This window comes from Mesoplodon mirus, assembly GCF_964341445.2.
Source record: "Mesoplodon mirus genome assembly, chromosome: 18".
Classification (NCBI taxonomy): Eukaryota; Metazoa; Chordata; class Mammalia; order Artiodactyla; family Ziphiidae; genus Mesoplodon; species Mesoplodon mirus.
In genome coordinates, this window is record NC_138994.1 from 45,187,183 (window position 1) to 45,202,808 (window position 15,626).

General features: G+C 43.4%; 1 protein-coding gene across 3 annotated transcripts in view; it reads right to left on the reverse strand.

The window, feature by feature from the left end:
- The window catches only part of CFAP52 (cilia and flagella associated protein 52), a 37,722-nt gene that overhangs the window by 19,180 nt on the left and 2,916 nt on the right, over window positions 1-15,626 (reverse strand). Inside the window, exons 2-7 of one of the 3 annotated variants that reach the window (XM_082604851.1) lie at window positions 11,594-11,793; window positions 11,071-11,207; window positions 7,799-7,927; window positions 4,894-4,993; window positions 3,730-3,846; window positions 1,640-1,740 (exon numbers count right to left, since the gene is read on the reverse strand). In XM_082604851.1, coding sequence (XP_082460977.1) covers window positions 1,640-1,740; window positions 3,730-3,846; window positions 4,894-4,993; window positions 7,799-7,927; window positions 11,071-11,207; window positions 11,594-11,793 — 784 coding nt within the window. Of the gene's footprint in view, window positions 1-1,639; window positions 1,741-3,729; window positions 3,847-4,893; window positions 4,994-7,779; window positions 7,928-11,070; window positions 11,208-11,593; window positions 11,794-15,626 lie in introns of all 3 variants that reach the window. The other 2 variants (XM_082604852.1, XM_082604853.1) reach the window with 2 other exon arrangements.

Here is a 15,626-nt window from a genome sequence, read left to right on the forward strand (position 1 = left end):
ATAAATGAACGAGGCCCTCGAAACCCAACCTTGCTCTGCAACTAACTTAGTTTTGACAGTGAAAATACAGTGAGGGTTTTTGTGCAGGGAATGAGCATGGGAAATGCAATATTTTACAAAGAGTCATTTGTTGTTGGGACACAGAACAGTTAAGGGGGAAAGGACGGAACCCAAGTCATATCCCAGCTCCTTCACTAACTAGAGCTCTGTGACTCTTGGATAAGTTAGAAAACTCTGGGCCTCAGTTTACTCAACCACAGAATAATTCCTCCTTTACAGGGTTGCAGCTGGAGGTAACCCTACATAAGCCCATACAGGGCAGCTGAGAAACACTGGCCCTTGGCATCTGGGCTGCAAAGAATACGTGGTGCTAGGGTTCCCAGGGCTATAGGGGCAAGGCCAGGACCTCTGACCCCCAGCCGTCTGTACAAGCATCCGAGTTCCCTTTCTAGCCTCCATGACCTCTCCTGGGAGCTGCTTCCTCAATCTACATACCCAAGGAGAAGGAAATCACAGTATCCAATTTGAGCCTTGCTGGCACACAGGGTTATTCTGGAAACATTTATAGCACCGACCTTGTAATAATTACTTTGAGTCTAATTATCTTCATTACAATGGGACCATTTGTGTATTAAAAACAAGGGGTTAAAAAATGAAAGGGTTAATTTCCTATACTCACTTCATGGGTCCAGAGTCTACCCAACACTGCTCTGAAGTTGCCTCCCCCTTTTTTTATTCCCCTTCATACAAACACAAAACTGGTCCCAATATATTCTCCATAAGACCTACACTGAGCACTGAATTTAAAGTTGCAACCTGTCCCATCTGCTTCAAAACCTAACCCCCCTCCTCCACAAGCTACTCATTTATCCCCATGGTACTCATCACTCTCTAATACCATGTACTTTACTGTTTGTTTATTATTTATTGTCGTCTCCCTCCTGCTGGAATGTAAACTCCATGAGGGTAGGGATGGTTTTCTTCCTTCTTTTCCTTTGCTTTATTCATTGATTTCCCAAGCACCTAAAATAGTGCCTGGTACATAGCAAGCGCTCAATACAGATTCATCTGCATGAAAACAGGTGATGCTCGTTTCTCCAATGTATATCCATATACATAGAGCTCAGAGGCCATGTGGAGCATGTCTAGGGGTATCTGGCTTCTGTTGAAGCTAAGTTCAAGTGCTGCCTCTGCTCCTCTGGGAAGTGTCTTTCCATCCCAACAAGATCACTCCCTCCTCTGATCTTCTCTGCAACATTCATTATATATTTTACTTTATCTGGACCATGAGATTGTGTTTATATATCATCCTGTATTATAGTGACTTTTTCCCCAAACCAGACTGTAAGTTCTGGGAGGGCAAAGACACAACTTACTTTTTCTTTATTTATTTTCTTTCTTTCTTTCTTTTTTTTAACATCTTTATTGGAGTATAATTGCTTTACAATGGCATGTTAGTTTCTGCTTTATAACAAAGTGAATCAGCTATACATATACGTATATCCTCATATCTCCTCCCTCTAAGATGAGATTCTTTAACCAAATATCACTTTGCCAATATCACTTAGTTCCCAGCTTTAAGCAAACCTCCCTCTAGAAGGTCTCTCCCCATCCAAACCCTCTGGAGTCTGCAACTTACTTGATGGGTTTGTAGCTGGGGCTTTTACAGAAGACCAGCAATCCGGCTCCAGAGCCCACCAATAAGCCCCCCATCTTCAGGCACGTGATAGCTGACACCCCCTAGAGGGAGAAAGAGCATTAAGAAAAAGGCCAAACGGTTTCATCATTAAGAATCTATGTGTGACCTGACACAATGGGCATGGCCAGGGCCATGCTGATGCTGCCCTGGATGAAGCTAAGGAAGGTGTTGCCTGTGATGTACCCACAGGCTGGCTAAGACGCCTCGGTGCCAACAACAAGCTCGTGTGCCAGGAAGTAGCCCTCCTGGTCCTGCAAGGAGCAAACATGCTGCACCAAGCTTCTTGCCTTTAAAACCACTTGTGCATTCTGAATATATTAAAAATTAACACTTTATATCCACCCAAATGCAGTTAGCACAGAGACATAAGCACGGCCACAGCAACATCAGTTCCTCAGTTGCCACTGCTTTCACCAGAACTTAATCCTTAGAATGCAAAGAGACTGTATTTGAAATCCAAAGAAAGCACAGGAGACTCCTTATTGTTTGGTGACTATATTTTCTGAACTAAAGCATTCAGTTTGTAATCTTACCAGTAATAGGAAACATATTTAAAGTCAAATCCATCTTCAAAGTTTGGGGATGTATGATGGTCATTTTATATCACCCTCTATGAAGTTCTAATCTGAAAATATGCATGACCAATATCTTCCTTTTTACAATTTTTTTTTTTTTGGCCAAGCCACGCAGCATGCAGGATCTTAGTTCCCCAACCAGGGATCAAACCCATGCCCCCTGCAGTGGAAGCGTGGAGTCCTAACCACTGGACCATCAGGGAAGTCCCCCAACATATTATTTTAAAACACTCAATAATAATATAGCTAGTGACTTAAGAGGTTTGTGTCTTAATGAAGTTTGGATATTATAAAACAAATATTATGTCCCTTCAAGTTACTTTAAATTGAATTTTGCCTGTTCTGGCTCAAAAGGCATTCCATGACGCTTGAGAAGGGAAACCAAGGCTCAGGAATATGAAGGCATGAACCAGAATTGCATGCTGCCCTCTCCTGCATCCCACCCCTAGCTCCAAAAGTGCTGGAGCAGGACCATGGGATGAATGCCTGGCCCATGAGGAGGCAACCCTGAATGCTAAATATTTTTAGCATTTGTTCAGGGACTTAGGGAAGCAAGGGATAGAGTTTCACAGAGCTTCGAAGTTACATATGTGTAATTTCTAAATAAACTTTTTTGAGACTATAGATGATATTGTTCAAGTACACAGGTTCTGGAGCCAGTCTGCCTGGCTTCCAATAGCAGTTCTACTACTTGCTAGCCATGAGATCTTTTATTGTTTTTTTTTTTTTTTTTGCGGTACTTGGGCCTCTCACTGTTGTGGCCTCTCCCGTTGCGGAGCACAGGCTCCGGACGCGCAGGCTCAGCGGCCATGGCTCACGGGCCCAGCTGCTCCGCGGCATGTGGGATCTTCCCGGACCGGGGCACGAACCCGTGTCCCCTGCATCGGCAGGTGGACTCTCAACCACTGCGCCACCAGGGAAGCCCGTAGGCTTTTTATTTTAGTTTAAATATCAAAATCTCTCACTGGACTTTTAACCTGAATTGCTAGGAATTCTGCAAATATAAACAATGAACAATTTCTATGTCTTGCTCATGACTTAAAATGTCAGCTGAGGCTAAAATCTAAGATCTGGTTATTCGATTAGAAAATAAAATGATATACAGTCTTGTAAATGAAAGAGCACATGGCAACTAGGCTGCCCAAATGCTGGAACCAATGTGGTTACAAATCACAAAGCCACAGGCCCTGAGCTTTGAAGATAAGGGAAAAAAAGGTGTGATTCTGATCCCTAATTGAGGACACGTAGGAATACCTCTGCCCTGAATATAAACCAGGGAGGAGGGCTTGAGCGAACTAATCAACTTAACCTTGCAAATTTAGGTGTGGCCTTGGGTCCACCACAGACTTGTCATTTTTTCTCCACAGACACTTAACAGAAGTCTGTGTTCACAGTGGCAGGAAGAAATCACTAGAAAATGTCAGGGCAGAGCAGACTTTGATGGTCTCTACTCACCAGACTGAATCTGTCCTTGGCAGGCCCAGTGTCTGCCAGCAGCTTGGTCCTAGGGCTCATCTTTAGAATATCTCCAGTGGTGGTGCCGAGGTAGAAAAAGCTATCATCATTGGCCATCTGGGGATCAGAGGGAAAACGAAATCTGAAGAGCTGGTTTTCCCCAGTGATGTGCAAAAGCCCCTGATCAGGGAGGGGATGAGCTTTCTCTGAACCCCACTGTGACCTACAAAGAGCACAGGGAACTCTGCTCAATATTATGTAACAACCTAAATGGGAAAATGTATAACTGAATCACTTTGTTGTACACCTGAAACTATCACAACATTGTTAATCAACTATACTCCAATATAAAATAAAAAGTTTTTTAAAAAAAAGACCTACAAAGGTCCTTATGGCAACTCCTGTTTCCTCAGACTCAAAGATGGGTAAGAACAGCTTCGAGGGGAGCACAATAGGGCCAAACTCAGAACTGGAGGAAACATTAGACTCCAAGCAGCCTGTGCATTTCACTGGAAGTTGACCTGTGTCTGTTGTTAGCCTGCACATCCCGAGACACCTCCGAAGGGCTCCTAGGGAGAAAGTGTGCTCCTCCAGAGAGAATGTGCATTTGCTTTATCTCCTATTTCAAAGTCTACATTCATAAAATGAGTATGCATTAAACAAGAGGAACAAGTCAGTGGAGAATGGGGTTATATGCATGAATATTTGAATCCACCTTAAAAACATACGAATTATTCCTCCTTATGGAGGAAACTGCATTTCAACAAGGAGTTTCATTGTCAGAAACTTTATTTCCGGTGCAGAAATAACATAAGTGGCAAAGAGAGGTGCTGGGGGCTCTGAGTACCTCCTGGCTACGTTGCTTCCCTCCAGGTGAGGCAGGTTCCTGGGGTCTGATGGCAGTTCAGGTCCCACTGAAACAGATTTCCCCAGAGCTGCGTCTAGGCAGCCTCTCCAGCTTCTCACAGGAGCTCCCTCACCTGTGCCTCCTCAGTCAATGTCCCCCATGTCCAGCCCTCACCTCCCCACCCCTAGACCTAGGTACGTGTACCTACACACACGTACACACACATGCGTACACGCACAGACACCTATCTTGGTCAGTACTGTTAACAGGAACGTGTACTAACAGCTACCTAAAATAACACTTAGAGTAATACTCACTGAGATACTCATGACTATTCTTTTCATTTGTCCTGTTTGGCACTCGGTTGGCCAGATCTTTCTATTTGGGAGATCCAGTTCCCATACTCGAATTGTCCCACTGGAGAAAAGAAACCCACAATCAAATGGATACCCATTTAATAGACACGTCATCTCTTCTCTGTTTTCTGCAGTGCCTTGAAGGAGAAGCTGAAAGGAAGAGAACTAGGTATTTCGGGGGATTTGTTACAGCCTGGTGCTCTACCCAAGATACAGTCGTCCCTTGGTATTGGTTCCAGGACCCGCCAGCGGACACCAAAATCCACGCATGCTCATAGCGCATAGGTGCTCCTCCTCGGTATCCACGGGTTCTGCATCTGCTATTCCGCACTCGCAGATTCTACCAACTGCAGACCTAAACATGGTACGTGACCCACAGTTGGTTGAATCTGCGGATGCGTAACCCAAGGATACCGAGGGATGATTGAATTCCATTCGATGCTCACAAACACCCTGTGAAGTAGGTTTTATGATCCCCCCACTCTCCAAATGAGGAAACGCAGAGCCTACACACAGCAGAGCAAGGATTCACACCCAGCTCTCTCTCACTTTGAAGCGAATACTCTATCCACTGGTGAAAACAGAGACATACGAATAAACAAGTAAGTAAAGCAAACCAAAATTCATCAAGTTATGTTTCTTTCAAGGTATGGAGTTGTGAGGAAAATTTTTTTTTTTGCGGTACGCGGGCCTCTCACCGCTGCGGCCCCTCCCGTCGCGGAGCACAGGCTCTGGACGCGCAGGCTCAGCGGCCATGGCTCACGGGCCCAGCCACTCCGCGGCACGTGGGATCTTCCCGGACCGGGGCACGACCCCGTGTCCCCTGCATCGACAGGCGGACTCTCAACCACTGCGCCACCAGGGAAGCCCTGTGAGGAAAAATTTTAAAGGGAAGGACTACCTTATGGAGAGTAGTCTACAAGGAAGGAGAAATGAGACAGGGGAACTCAATGCCAAACAACATCAGCACCTCAGATGAGACTCGGCACATACTTGCTATTTAATCATTGTATGTTAAGTTACTCTGAATACCTGTATAAAAATATCATGGTTAACATCACAAAGACTTCAGCTAATATCTTAAGGCAGAAAAGATTAATGCTAAAATATAGTTCATCAAGTTTAGTTTTCCTTTTTTATTTTTTTAGCACCCAGAGTCACACACATATTAGTAAGTGCTCAATAGTATTGATATTTTGAATGTACTTTGCAAACTAAGAAAAAAAAATCAGCTTTTCCATGGCCTCTCTGGTGGATGTCATTTGGATGCTGAAATACTGGAATTTGCAGGACATCTCATGGGGGTCAGTATAATGGAATACCTGAAATTGGGACCATCACGGAGAATCCAGTGTATATGGGTACATACCAGAAATATTATTTAAGAGTGCTAACTTTTTCTCAGTTGCCAATGTCACGAGAAATTAAAGCAGACCTATAATAAAGATGGTCCTAAAAAAATTTTTTTGGGGGGGTTTAAATTCAGGTTTTGACTCCTGGAGAAACATTATCAGCAGACATCAGAACTGGCTGATGCCTGCTGCTCAATCACCTGTGGAAGAGCAGATAGACCCCCCCCCATAAAAGTTTTAGGCAAATGACTCTGCAAACCTGAAGAGAGTTGAAGAGCTTCACGGCCACCAGTGACCCCCCGAAGTCAGGGTAGGACGTGGTCAGCTGCTTTAGGATCAGAGAACTGTCCTGATAAGATTCTCCCCTTAGGGGCTTCCCTGGTGGCGCAGTGGTTGAGAGTCCACCTGCCGATGCAGGGGACGCGGGTTCGTGCCCCGGTCCAGGAAGATCCCACATACCACGGAGCGGCTGGGCCTGTGAGCCATGGCCACTGAGCCTGCGCGTTCTGAGCCTGTCTGCAACAGGAGGGGCCGCAGCGGTAAGAGGCCCACGTACCGCAAAAAAAAAAAAGATTCTCTCCTTAGGGGCTGGCTTTCATGCCAGCCAGTTAGTTTCATGGCCTCTGAATAAACCCTTCCTCGTAATTAGCCACGGAACAGATGCATGCCGGATGTCACAAGGTGGGGGCAGGAAACAGCACAGATTCTTTACTCTGGATGGAAAAGTAACAAATGACATGCGCCTTTCACAGATGGGAAACCACAGGTGGGCTGAAAAGGATCGTTCCAACCAACATATGCTTCAACCCTACCTTCAGATTTCTGACCTATTGGTATGTGACATGAAAGAGGATGCTTTTATATAGGTTTAACCTTCGTGTCCAACTCCAAACAGGGCTCTGATAGGTGAACCTGTAAATTAAGTTCTTCTGTTAGACAGATGCAGGCCTCTGTTCAGACCTTCAGCTTGGTACCCCACCCCGCTTAGCTTCTTGATGCTGACCCTACCAGAAATGATCGCATATGGCTGATAGTCAAATGTTTGAAACTTGCTGGTGCAGTTCATTCGCTGGTGCAGTTCACGAGATCTAAATTAAGCGCAGGTGGTAAGAAACATCAGCCAGTAAGTGAATCGGTGCTACTGGGCAAATGACCCTGTGAGCACTGATTGGGGGCAATGTGTTATCTGTAACAAACAGACCAGAGCCTGAAATGGGTTTAGCACATCGGCAGAACCTTTTCAGTAGGAAGCACAGAACAGTCAAATAACCATATTTAAAAAGACTTTCAGGGGCTTCCCTGGTGGCGCAGTGGTTGAGAGTCCGCCTGCCGATACAGGGGACACGGGTTTGTGCCCCAGTCCGGGAGGATCCCACATGCCGCAGACCGGCTGAGCCTGCAAGTTCTTTTTCCAGGATAAAAGCCACGTTCACCCTAATTGGAATGACCATGTTTTCTGTGCAAGCAAATCGAGTGATTTACAAATTCTGGACACCTTGACAGCAGATGCATACTTTCCAGCAGTGACAAACATCTCATCGCAGCATTTGGAGAAGATGACCGTGGTGGCATTCCCGACGTTGGGGCCGGCAGCAGGGCTGCCACAGATGGCATCTCTCTTGGCTATGCTCCACACCACCACACTGCCCAGAGAAAGGACAAAGAGAGTCAGGGGAAAACAGGCTTTCAAAATAAGAAACGGCTCTTTTAGCAGTTCTAGAGGGAAAAAAAAGGTTACTTACAGAGGAACAAAAGAATTACACTGCCCCCCTGCCCCGCAGACATCTCCTCAATCACACTGGGTTAGAAGATAAATGGGTGACATTTTAAAAGTTTTGAAGGAAAATGATTATGAGGCTGGAAAACCATCAAGTTTGGTGCTAAATCTAAAGAGATTTTCAGACAAGCAGGGCGTAAAAGTTTACCACTCATTTATCTCTTGTAAAAAAATTTCCTTGGGGAAGTACTCTAGCAAAACAAAAAAAAATTCATTAATTAGAAGCAATAAAGGGGATGACATAGGCGTGTTTTCAAACTTGAACATGCAGCTGATTCCCTTGGAGGGCTTAGTAAAACAGAGAGTGCTAGGACCTACCCCCAGACTTTCTGATTCAGTAGGTCTGAGGTGGGGCCTGAGAGTCTGCTTTGCTAAAAAGTCTCAGGTGACACTGATGCTGGTGGTCCGGGGACCACACTTTGAGAAGTGTGGTTGTAGGTTACCTTTCCATCTTTCTGAGTACAGTCATAGTTTAGTCCTAAACTGAGTAGTGTTTGCTTAATGATATCAAAAATGTGTGTGTGGGGGTGTTACATTAAACACTGGGATCAGAGTATTAAAGAAAAAGAATGCAGATGGTACAAACCTGGTTAATGTAAAAACATGCCTACCTATGTTCCCCAAATTTTCTACATGTGGAATGTAGAGGTGGTCTACAGGTGGTCTAAATCAAGATATAACCAAGATCGCCAGGAAGGGGGAAGGAGGAAATAGTATAAGAGCTATGAATTCTTTTTCTTAGTAGGAAGTTGATAGATACCACCTAACGTGGAAAAATTGAGAGGCATGTCACTTAAAAGTTGTAAAAAACTAGAGGAACCAATATCAAAAAAGACTGTTAAGGGCTTCCCTGGTGGCGCAGTGGTTGAGAGTCCGCCTGCTGATATGGAGGACACGGGTTCGTGCCCCGGTCCGGGAAGATCCCACGTGCCGCAGAGCGGCTGGGCCCGTGAGCCATGGCTGCTGAGCCTGCACATCCGGAGCCTGTGCTCTGCAACGGGAGAGGCCACAACAGTGAGAGGCCCACGTACCGCAAAAAAAAAAAAAAAAAAAAAAAGAATCCAAGTGCCTCTGGACAGTAGAACTCTTCATGGTGGAGGGGATACAAATTTTGAATCCTTCTGCATAGTAGGACAACACACTTGCTTTATAAACCATGAACAGGTATAGCTTTAATTTTTCAAAAACAAGTTTAAGATTTAAAAATAAATAAAAGGCACCAACATAGATAGCTGGCCAAATAAACTCCAGCATATCCATACAACTGAATAGCATACAGTTGTTGCAAAGAGTGATATGTATGTCTACATATATATACATAGAAGATATCCTTGGTATAAAGTTAGTCAGAAGCAGGTTGTAGTACAACTCTGATAGTACAATAACATTAATGCAAAAACTTCACAGATAGGTTACAAAATATTCAAAATGTATGCATATGCAAATTCTAGAGTGTCCACTCTAGCTCCCAGCATCCCTTCTGTTTCTCCCCCTCTGTGGAGACGTCAGGTGGTTTGGGTAGAATAGACCCTCCCACACGGTCAGGGTTGACCCATGACTATCCAAAAGCAGTCAACAGGACCCCATGCTCCTCACCACCGTGACTATTCAGAGATGGGCATGTTGCATTTTCCTAGTACAGCAAAATTTGTTTTTCTTTCGAGAAGAAACTTGCTTGAGAATGTTTTTCTCAACATCTCCAGTTTTCCGTAAGCAAATCTTCGATAGCCTAAAATCAAGCTTAAAATTACAGAGGAGATGACAGTTTTGCAGATTAATCTTGGTTAAGGAGCCATTTTTTTCTCCCCCCAAGGCCTAGCCTTGGCAACTCTTCGGCAGGGTCTGGGGGTGGAGGTGATAATTACCAAGCTTAAAAAGCCTCTGGGGCTGGGACCCAGGCATCAGGGGTCTTATTTCCTCAGGTGATTTCAATGTGCACGCAAGATTGAGAACAACTGCTTTAAGTTGAGCTAAGAATGTTAATAGCTGATTTCTGGATGCATTTCTTACCAAAAAAACCCCAAAACAGTCAAATGGGGATAAGCCAGGGAAGTCTGATTATTTACATGGCAAGGGAATGACTGTGAAAGGAGGAAATCTCGTGACGATTTTGTTGATTTGCTATATATTAAGAGAACTGTCAATATACAACTACATACAAATGTAAATTTCCATTGTAATTAACCTGTGGATCTCAAACAAGAAAATATCTGTGAAAGTGCACCAAAGTATTAAATCCTACACAAACCTCAGGTGTTATTTTTCTTCTATAAATGATGTTCCTTTAGCATTAACACAGGAATATGTACTACATTGATTTTTATTCCTAATATAATGCTTTGAAATACTTCCCCCCCCCCCATTTCATTTGTATGTATTCTCTCCCTACTAAACTTGACTGTGAGATCCTTGAGGGCCAAGATCATGTCTTGGTGAGGCAAGTTAAAAAATTTAAAATGCCACCTCTGGAGTCACACTGCCAGGGTTTGTCCCCCAGCTCTGCTACTTAACAGCTGGTGAGTTTAGTTCCTCATCAGTCATACAGTCCCAATAGCTCCAACCTCATGGAGTTGTCATGAGGCTTAAATGAGATAATGAAGTTAAGTTACTCAGCACACACCTGTCCCATAGTAAGTGCTCAAAAAAAAAAATTAGCTGTTGTCTAGGATGAGAATGATGGTGACAAGATGATGTCATCTTTTATAGCAATGGTTGTCGATTTAGTTGCACATTAGAATCACCTGGGAAGTCTTTCTAACTCTTAAAGCCAAGGCCAAGTGATCAAAGTCTCTGAAGGTGGAGCCAACCATCAGTAATTTTCTAAAGCTCCCAGTTGATTTCAGTGCACTGCCAGGTGTGAGAATCAGCATCCCATGGTATTTTCGTCATAGCCTTTTCACACCACACACGCTCTATAAATGGGCAAACAGAATGTGAGAAAGGAGAGGGTACTTAACACATCTAGAAATATGCATGGCGGAAAATAGGTAAATATGCTTAGTTCATTACCTTCCATCATCCGGGCCTCCTAGTGATACTAAGTACAAATCATTTGGTGAAAAGGCCAGAGCTTCAATTTTGCCCTTGTGAAGTGATAGCCGAGCAATCAGCTCCCTTTTCTTATAATGCCACAAAATGATATCCGCCTGGGGGCAAGAATACACTGTCAGATCATAGACAGGCTTTGAAAGAACTGGAAGAGATAGCTACCCCTCTCGGTGAGAAATAATCATTCGTCACTTTTCTAGAAATTAGAGCAGGTCTTACAAACATGACAGCAACAAGATGGAAACAGTTGTAAGCAGGGACATTTGTTTCTGAGCATTACTGGTCACAAGTTGCAAAATCGGCTATAAAACCACCAGGTTCCTCTGCTCTCAGCCTGATAGGATGAAAATGAGTTCCGAGAGAGGTCAAAGGAAGAGGAGGAAGGGTATAAACAGGGTAGCACAGAGCTATTCTGAAGTGGGCAGTTTTTCTTGGGAGGCACTGCTAAATCTATTCAGAATGAATGATTTTTTAGTTTATTCACCTTGAAGCCCATGAATGTGACTTGTCCGGAAGCAATGTAAACTCCGCTCTTGGAGATGGTCACACAGGAGACATTGTTGCCATGACCATGTAGGAAATTCTGTTCCTGAGTATTTAGTGCCTGAATGAGGATGGTGCAACCCAGAGGGTAAACCAGATGCTCCTGGTCGGGATGGCATTTTAGACCAGTGGGGACATGTCCTAAAAGAGAGATTAAAAATAAGAGTAAAAAATAAAAAAATAAGTCAGGGGCAGAAGTGGCTGGTGGTTTTTATTTTAATTGAGCACAAAAGACCGCTTTTGAAATAAGCCTTAGTTCAACTAAAATGTGTGTGTGTGTGTGGTGTGTGTGTGTGTATCAGGGAGGGGTGATAGATAATTTTATTCCACTAACAAGAAGGTTGGTCTAATAATATATAAGCTTCTCAAACTTTAAGGTGCATAAAAGTCCCCAGGGGCCTCCGGTTAAAATGCAGATTCTGATTTTAGGTCTCGGGAGGGGCCGAGATACTGCATTTCTGACAAGCCCCCAAGTGATGCTGATGTTGCTGATGCTGGTCCAGGAACCTCACTTCAGACCTAGGTCCAGTGTTTGTAATTCTGATAAGCACAGAGCACATGAAGCAGGAGAAGCCTGTCTGGGTGAGTGCATAGCCATAGGGAGAACGTGAATTCACTGCCTTGGGCAGAAGTTTGGTAAAGATAAAAATTGGGGTTTTCGTTCTAAGTCTCTGGCAGGCTGAAGAATCCCAGGACTTCTCATAGTGAGACCCCAATCCTCCAGATATTTGCCAAGAACCATCTCAACAATTATAAATCTTTGTAATATGTTCTAATATGAAATAGACATGAGTCCTCCCTTATTACTCATCTTTGGTCAGAATTGTTTTGGTTATTCTTCATATTTATGTTACAATATACCCTTTAAAGTCAGCTTGAGTACTTGAAAAACTGATGTTTGTATTTAGGGGAGTGGCATTAAATGTATAGATTAATTTAAGGAAAAGTAATTTTTATAATAATACATTATATTTCCTTTCTAAAAGCAGGGTATGTTTTTCCATGAAGTCTCCTTTTATGTTCCCTGGCGGCATTTCTAATATTTCTTCATAAAGATCTCACACATTTATTTTGTTTACTTCTTGGTAGTTTAACATCTTTTTTTTTTTTTTTTGCGGTACACGGGCCTCTCGCTGTTGTGGCCTCTCCCGTTGCAGAGCACAGGCTCTGGACACGCAGGCTCAGCGGCCATGGCTCACGGGCCCAGCCACTCCGCGGCATGTGGGATCCTCCCAGACCGGGGCACGAACCCGTGTCCCCTGCATCGGCAGGCGGACTCTCAACCACTGCGCCACCAGGGAAGCCCTAACATCTTTTTTTTATTGCTATTTCCTTCCCCATCAAAAGAGTCACAGATATTTATTAATATAGTTTTCTGGTCCTTAATGAACTCAGCTTTTATATTTAACTCCCTCTGGAATTTAGTTTGATGCATAATGTGATTCCAGTAGCTAAACAGATTTTTTTTCTTCAAACGGCCAAATATATTAATTGAATAAATGATTTCTTTCACTTTAATTGTGATCATCGTTCCTTTTTTTATGCAGTAAGTTCTCATAATACTAAGGTTTGTGTCTGGGGGTGATCTTGTCCTTGTGAAATGTACACTTAGTTTTTCTCATTGCAGCCTCCTTATAAACAATCATATGACTGGCCATATGGTAAAAGTAAAATTAGATCCCTACTTCACACCATCCACAAACAATATATTCCAGATAGATCACGGACCTAAATGTGAAAAACAAGACTTAATGTACATACAAGTTGTAGGAAATGACTTGAACATGACGCAAAAGAGCAAATCCTAACAGAGAAGGCCAATGTGTGCATCCAGTTATGTTAAAAATCACAAACTTCCTGGGAGTTCCCTGGTGGCCTAGTGGTTAGAATTCTGGGCTTTCACTGCTGTGGCCCAGGTTCAATCCCTGGTCAGGGAACTGAGATCCCTAAAGCTGCGCGGCACAGCCAAAAAAAAAAAAATTAAAAATTAAAAACTAATGACAAAAGACTAAATGAAAAGAAAACCCAAACCAGGAGAAGATATTTGCAATGTCTGTAATAACAGACAGAGAATCATACCCAGCAGAATATACAAAGAACTTCCATGAAGCAATAAGAAAAACACAAACTGCCCGACAGAAAAATGAGCAAAGGCTATGAAGAGGCAATTTATGATGGAGGAAACTCAAAAGCCAGAAAACACATAGAAAGATATGCAGCTGCACAAGTAACCAGGGAAATGCAAATTATATCCAAAACGAGATACCATTTCATTTCCATCCTAATGGCTAAAATTAAGTAGGCGGACAATACCAAGCATTAGTGATGTGCAGCAAAGGGAACACTCACAGACTGCTTAACGGGAGGGTAAATTGGTAGAATTGCTTTGGAAAATGTGTCCGTATTGAGTATTGTTGAATATGTACGTATCCTAGGACCGAGATCTACCCTTCAGTATATAACCTAGAGAAATACTTGCAATTGTGCTTATGGGCCATGTACAAAGGTATTCACTGTGCCGTTGTTTATATTAGTAAAAAGGTGTAAATGAATGAAAAGCCCATCAACAGGGAAATAGATATTTAAAGCAAATTAAATCATCACCCAAGTAATGTTGGGTGAAAAAAAGCAGGTTTCAAATGTGCAATAAAACAGAAGATTAATCTTTTTAAAAGATTAATCTTTTTAAAAGATTATAAAATATAAGAACACATAAACATATAAAATTTATATATAGTATATCACATATAGTATATTTACTATTTTACATATATAGTGAAATTTTAAAACATAGCTGGGAAGGGTACACTAACTTCAGGATAATGGTTGTCTCTCTAGAGGGAGAAAGAAGCAGACAGTGTTATAGGAGAGAGAACTTAAAATGTATAGTAGCTGAGGGGCTTCCCTGGTGGTGCAGTGGTTGAGAGTCCGCCTGCCGATGCAGGGGACACGGGTTCATGCACTGGTTGGGAAGATCCCACGTGCCGTGGAGCGGCTGGCCCCGTGAGCCTGTGCGTCCGGAGCCTGTGCTCCGCATTGGGAGAGGCCACAACAGTGAGAGGCCCGCGTACCGCCAAAAAAAAAAAAAAAAAATGTATAGTAGCTGGAAGATTCAAGCACACTTACATATTTACACCCTCAAGTTAAAACTCATAAACTATAATGTAACTCTACAATGAGTTCTAGTGTCACCATGATAAAAGGGGCTTTGCTTTTGCTTCTGATTTGTTTCCATGTGAGAGCTACTAAACTCCATTACCTGGTGTTTAAGGCCCCCAAAATTGAATCCCAGGCTCTCTTTACTGTATTATCCTGCCAGTCCACGACACTGAAGCCAGCCAAGTGTTTGCCATTCCCCAACTGACCCCACACTCTCCCCCTTCCTCCTTGGCTCACCCTATATCTGTTCCCTGGGATATTTACCCACCGACTCCTACCCAACTTTAAAGACTACTTGAGGGCTTCCCTGGTGGTGCAGTGGTTAAGAATCTGCCTGCCAGTGCAGGGGACACGGGCTCCAGCTCTGGTCCAGGAAGATCCCACATGCCGCGGAGAAACTAAGTCTGAGCACCACAACTACTGAGCCTGCGCTCTAGAGCCCTCAAGCCACGGCTACTGAGCCCACGTGCCACAACTACTGAAGCCCGCACGCCTAGAGCCCAGCTCCGCAACCCGCAACAAGAGAAGCCAGAGCAGTGAGAAGCCCACACGCACCACGATGAAAAGTAGCACCCGCTGGCCACAACTAGAGAAAGCTGGCGCGCAGCAAGGAAGACCCAATGCAGCCAAAAAAAAAAAAAAAAAAAAAAAAAAAACTACTTGAATTAACCTTTGACCCCATTCAAACCTAGAATAGAAGCCCACACTTTCATAAAACTTTGGTTATTTTCTGACAAGTAGTATAGCCTTTTTACGTAAACGTGTTACATTGAAGGCAAAATTACGGGAAACTCAGTCACTTTTTACCAACAAAC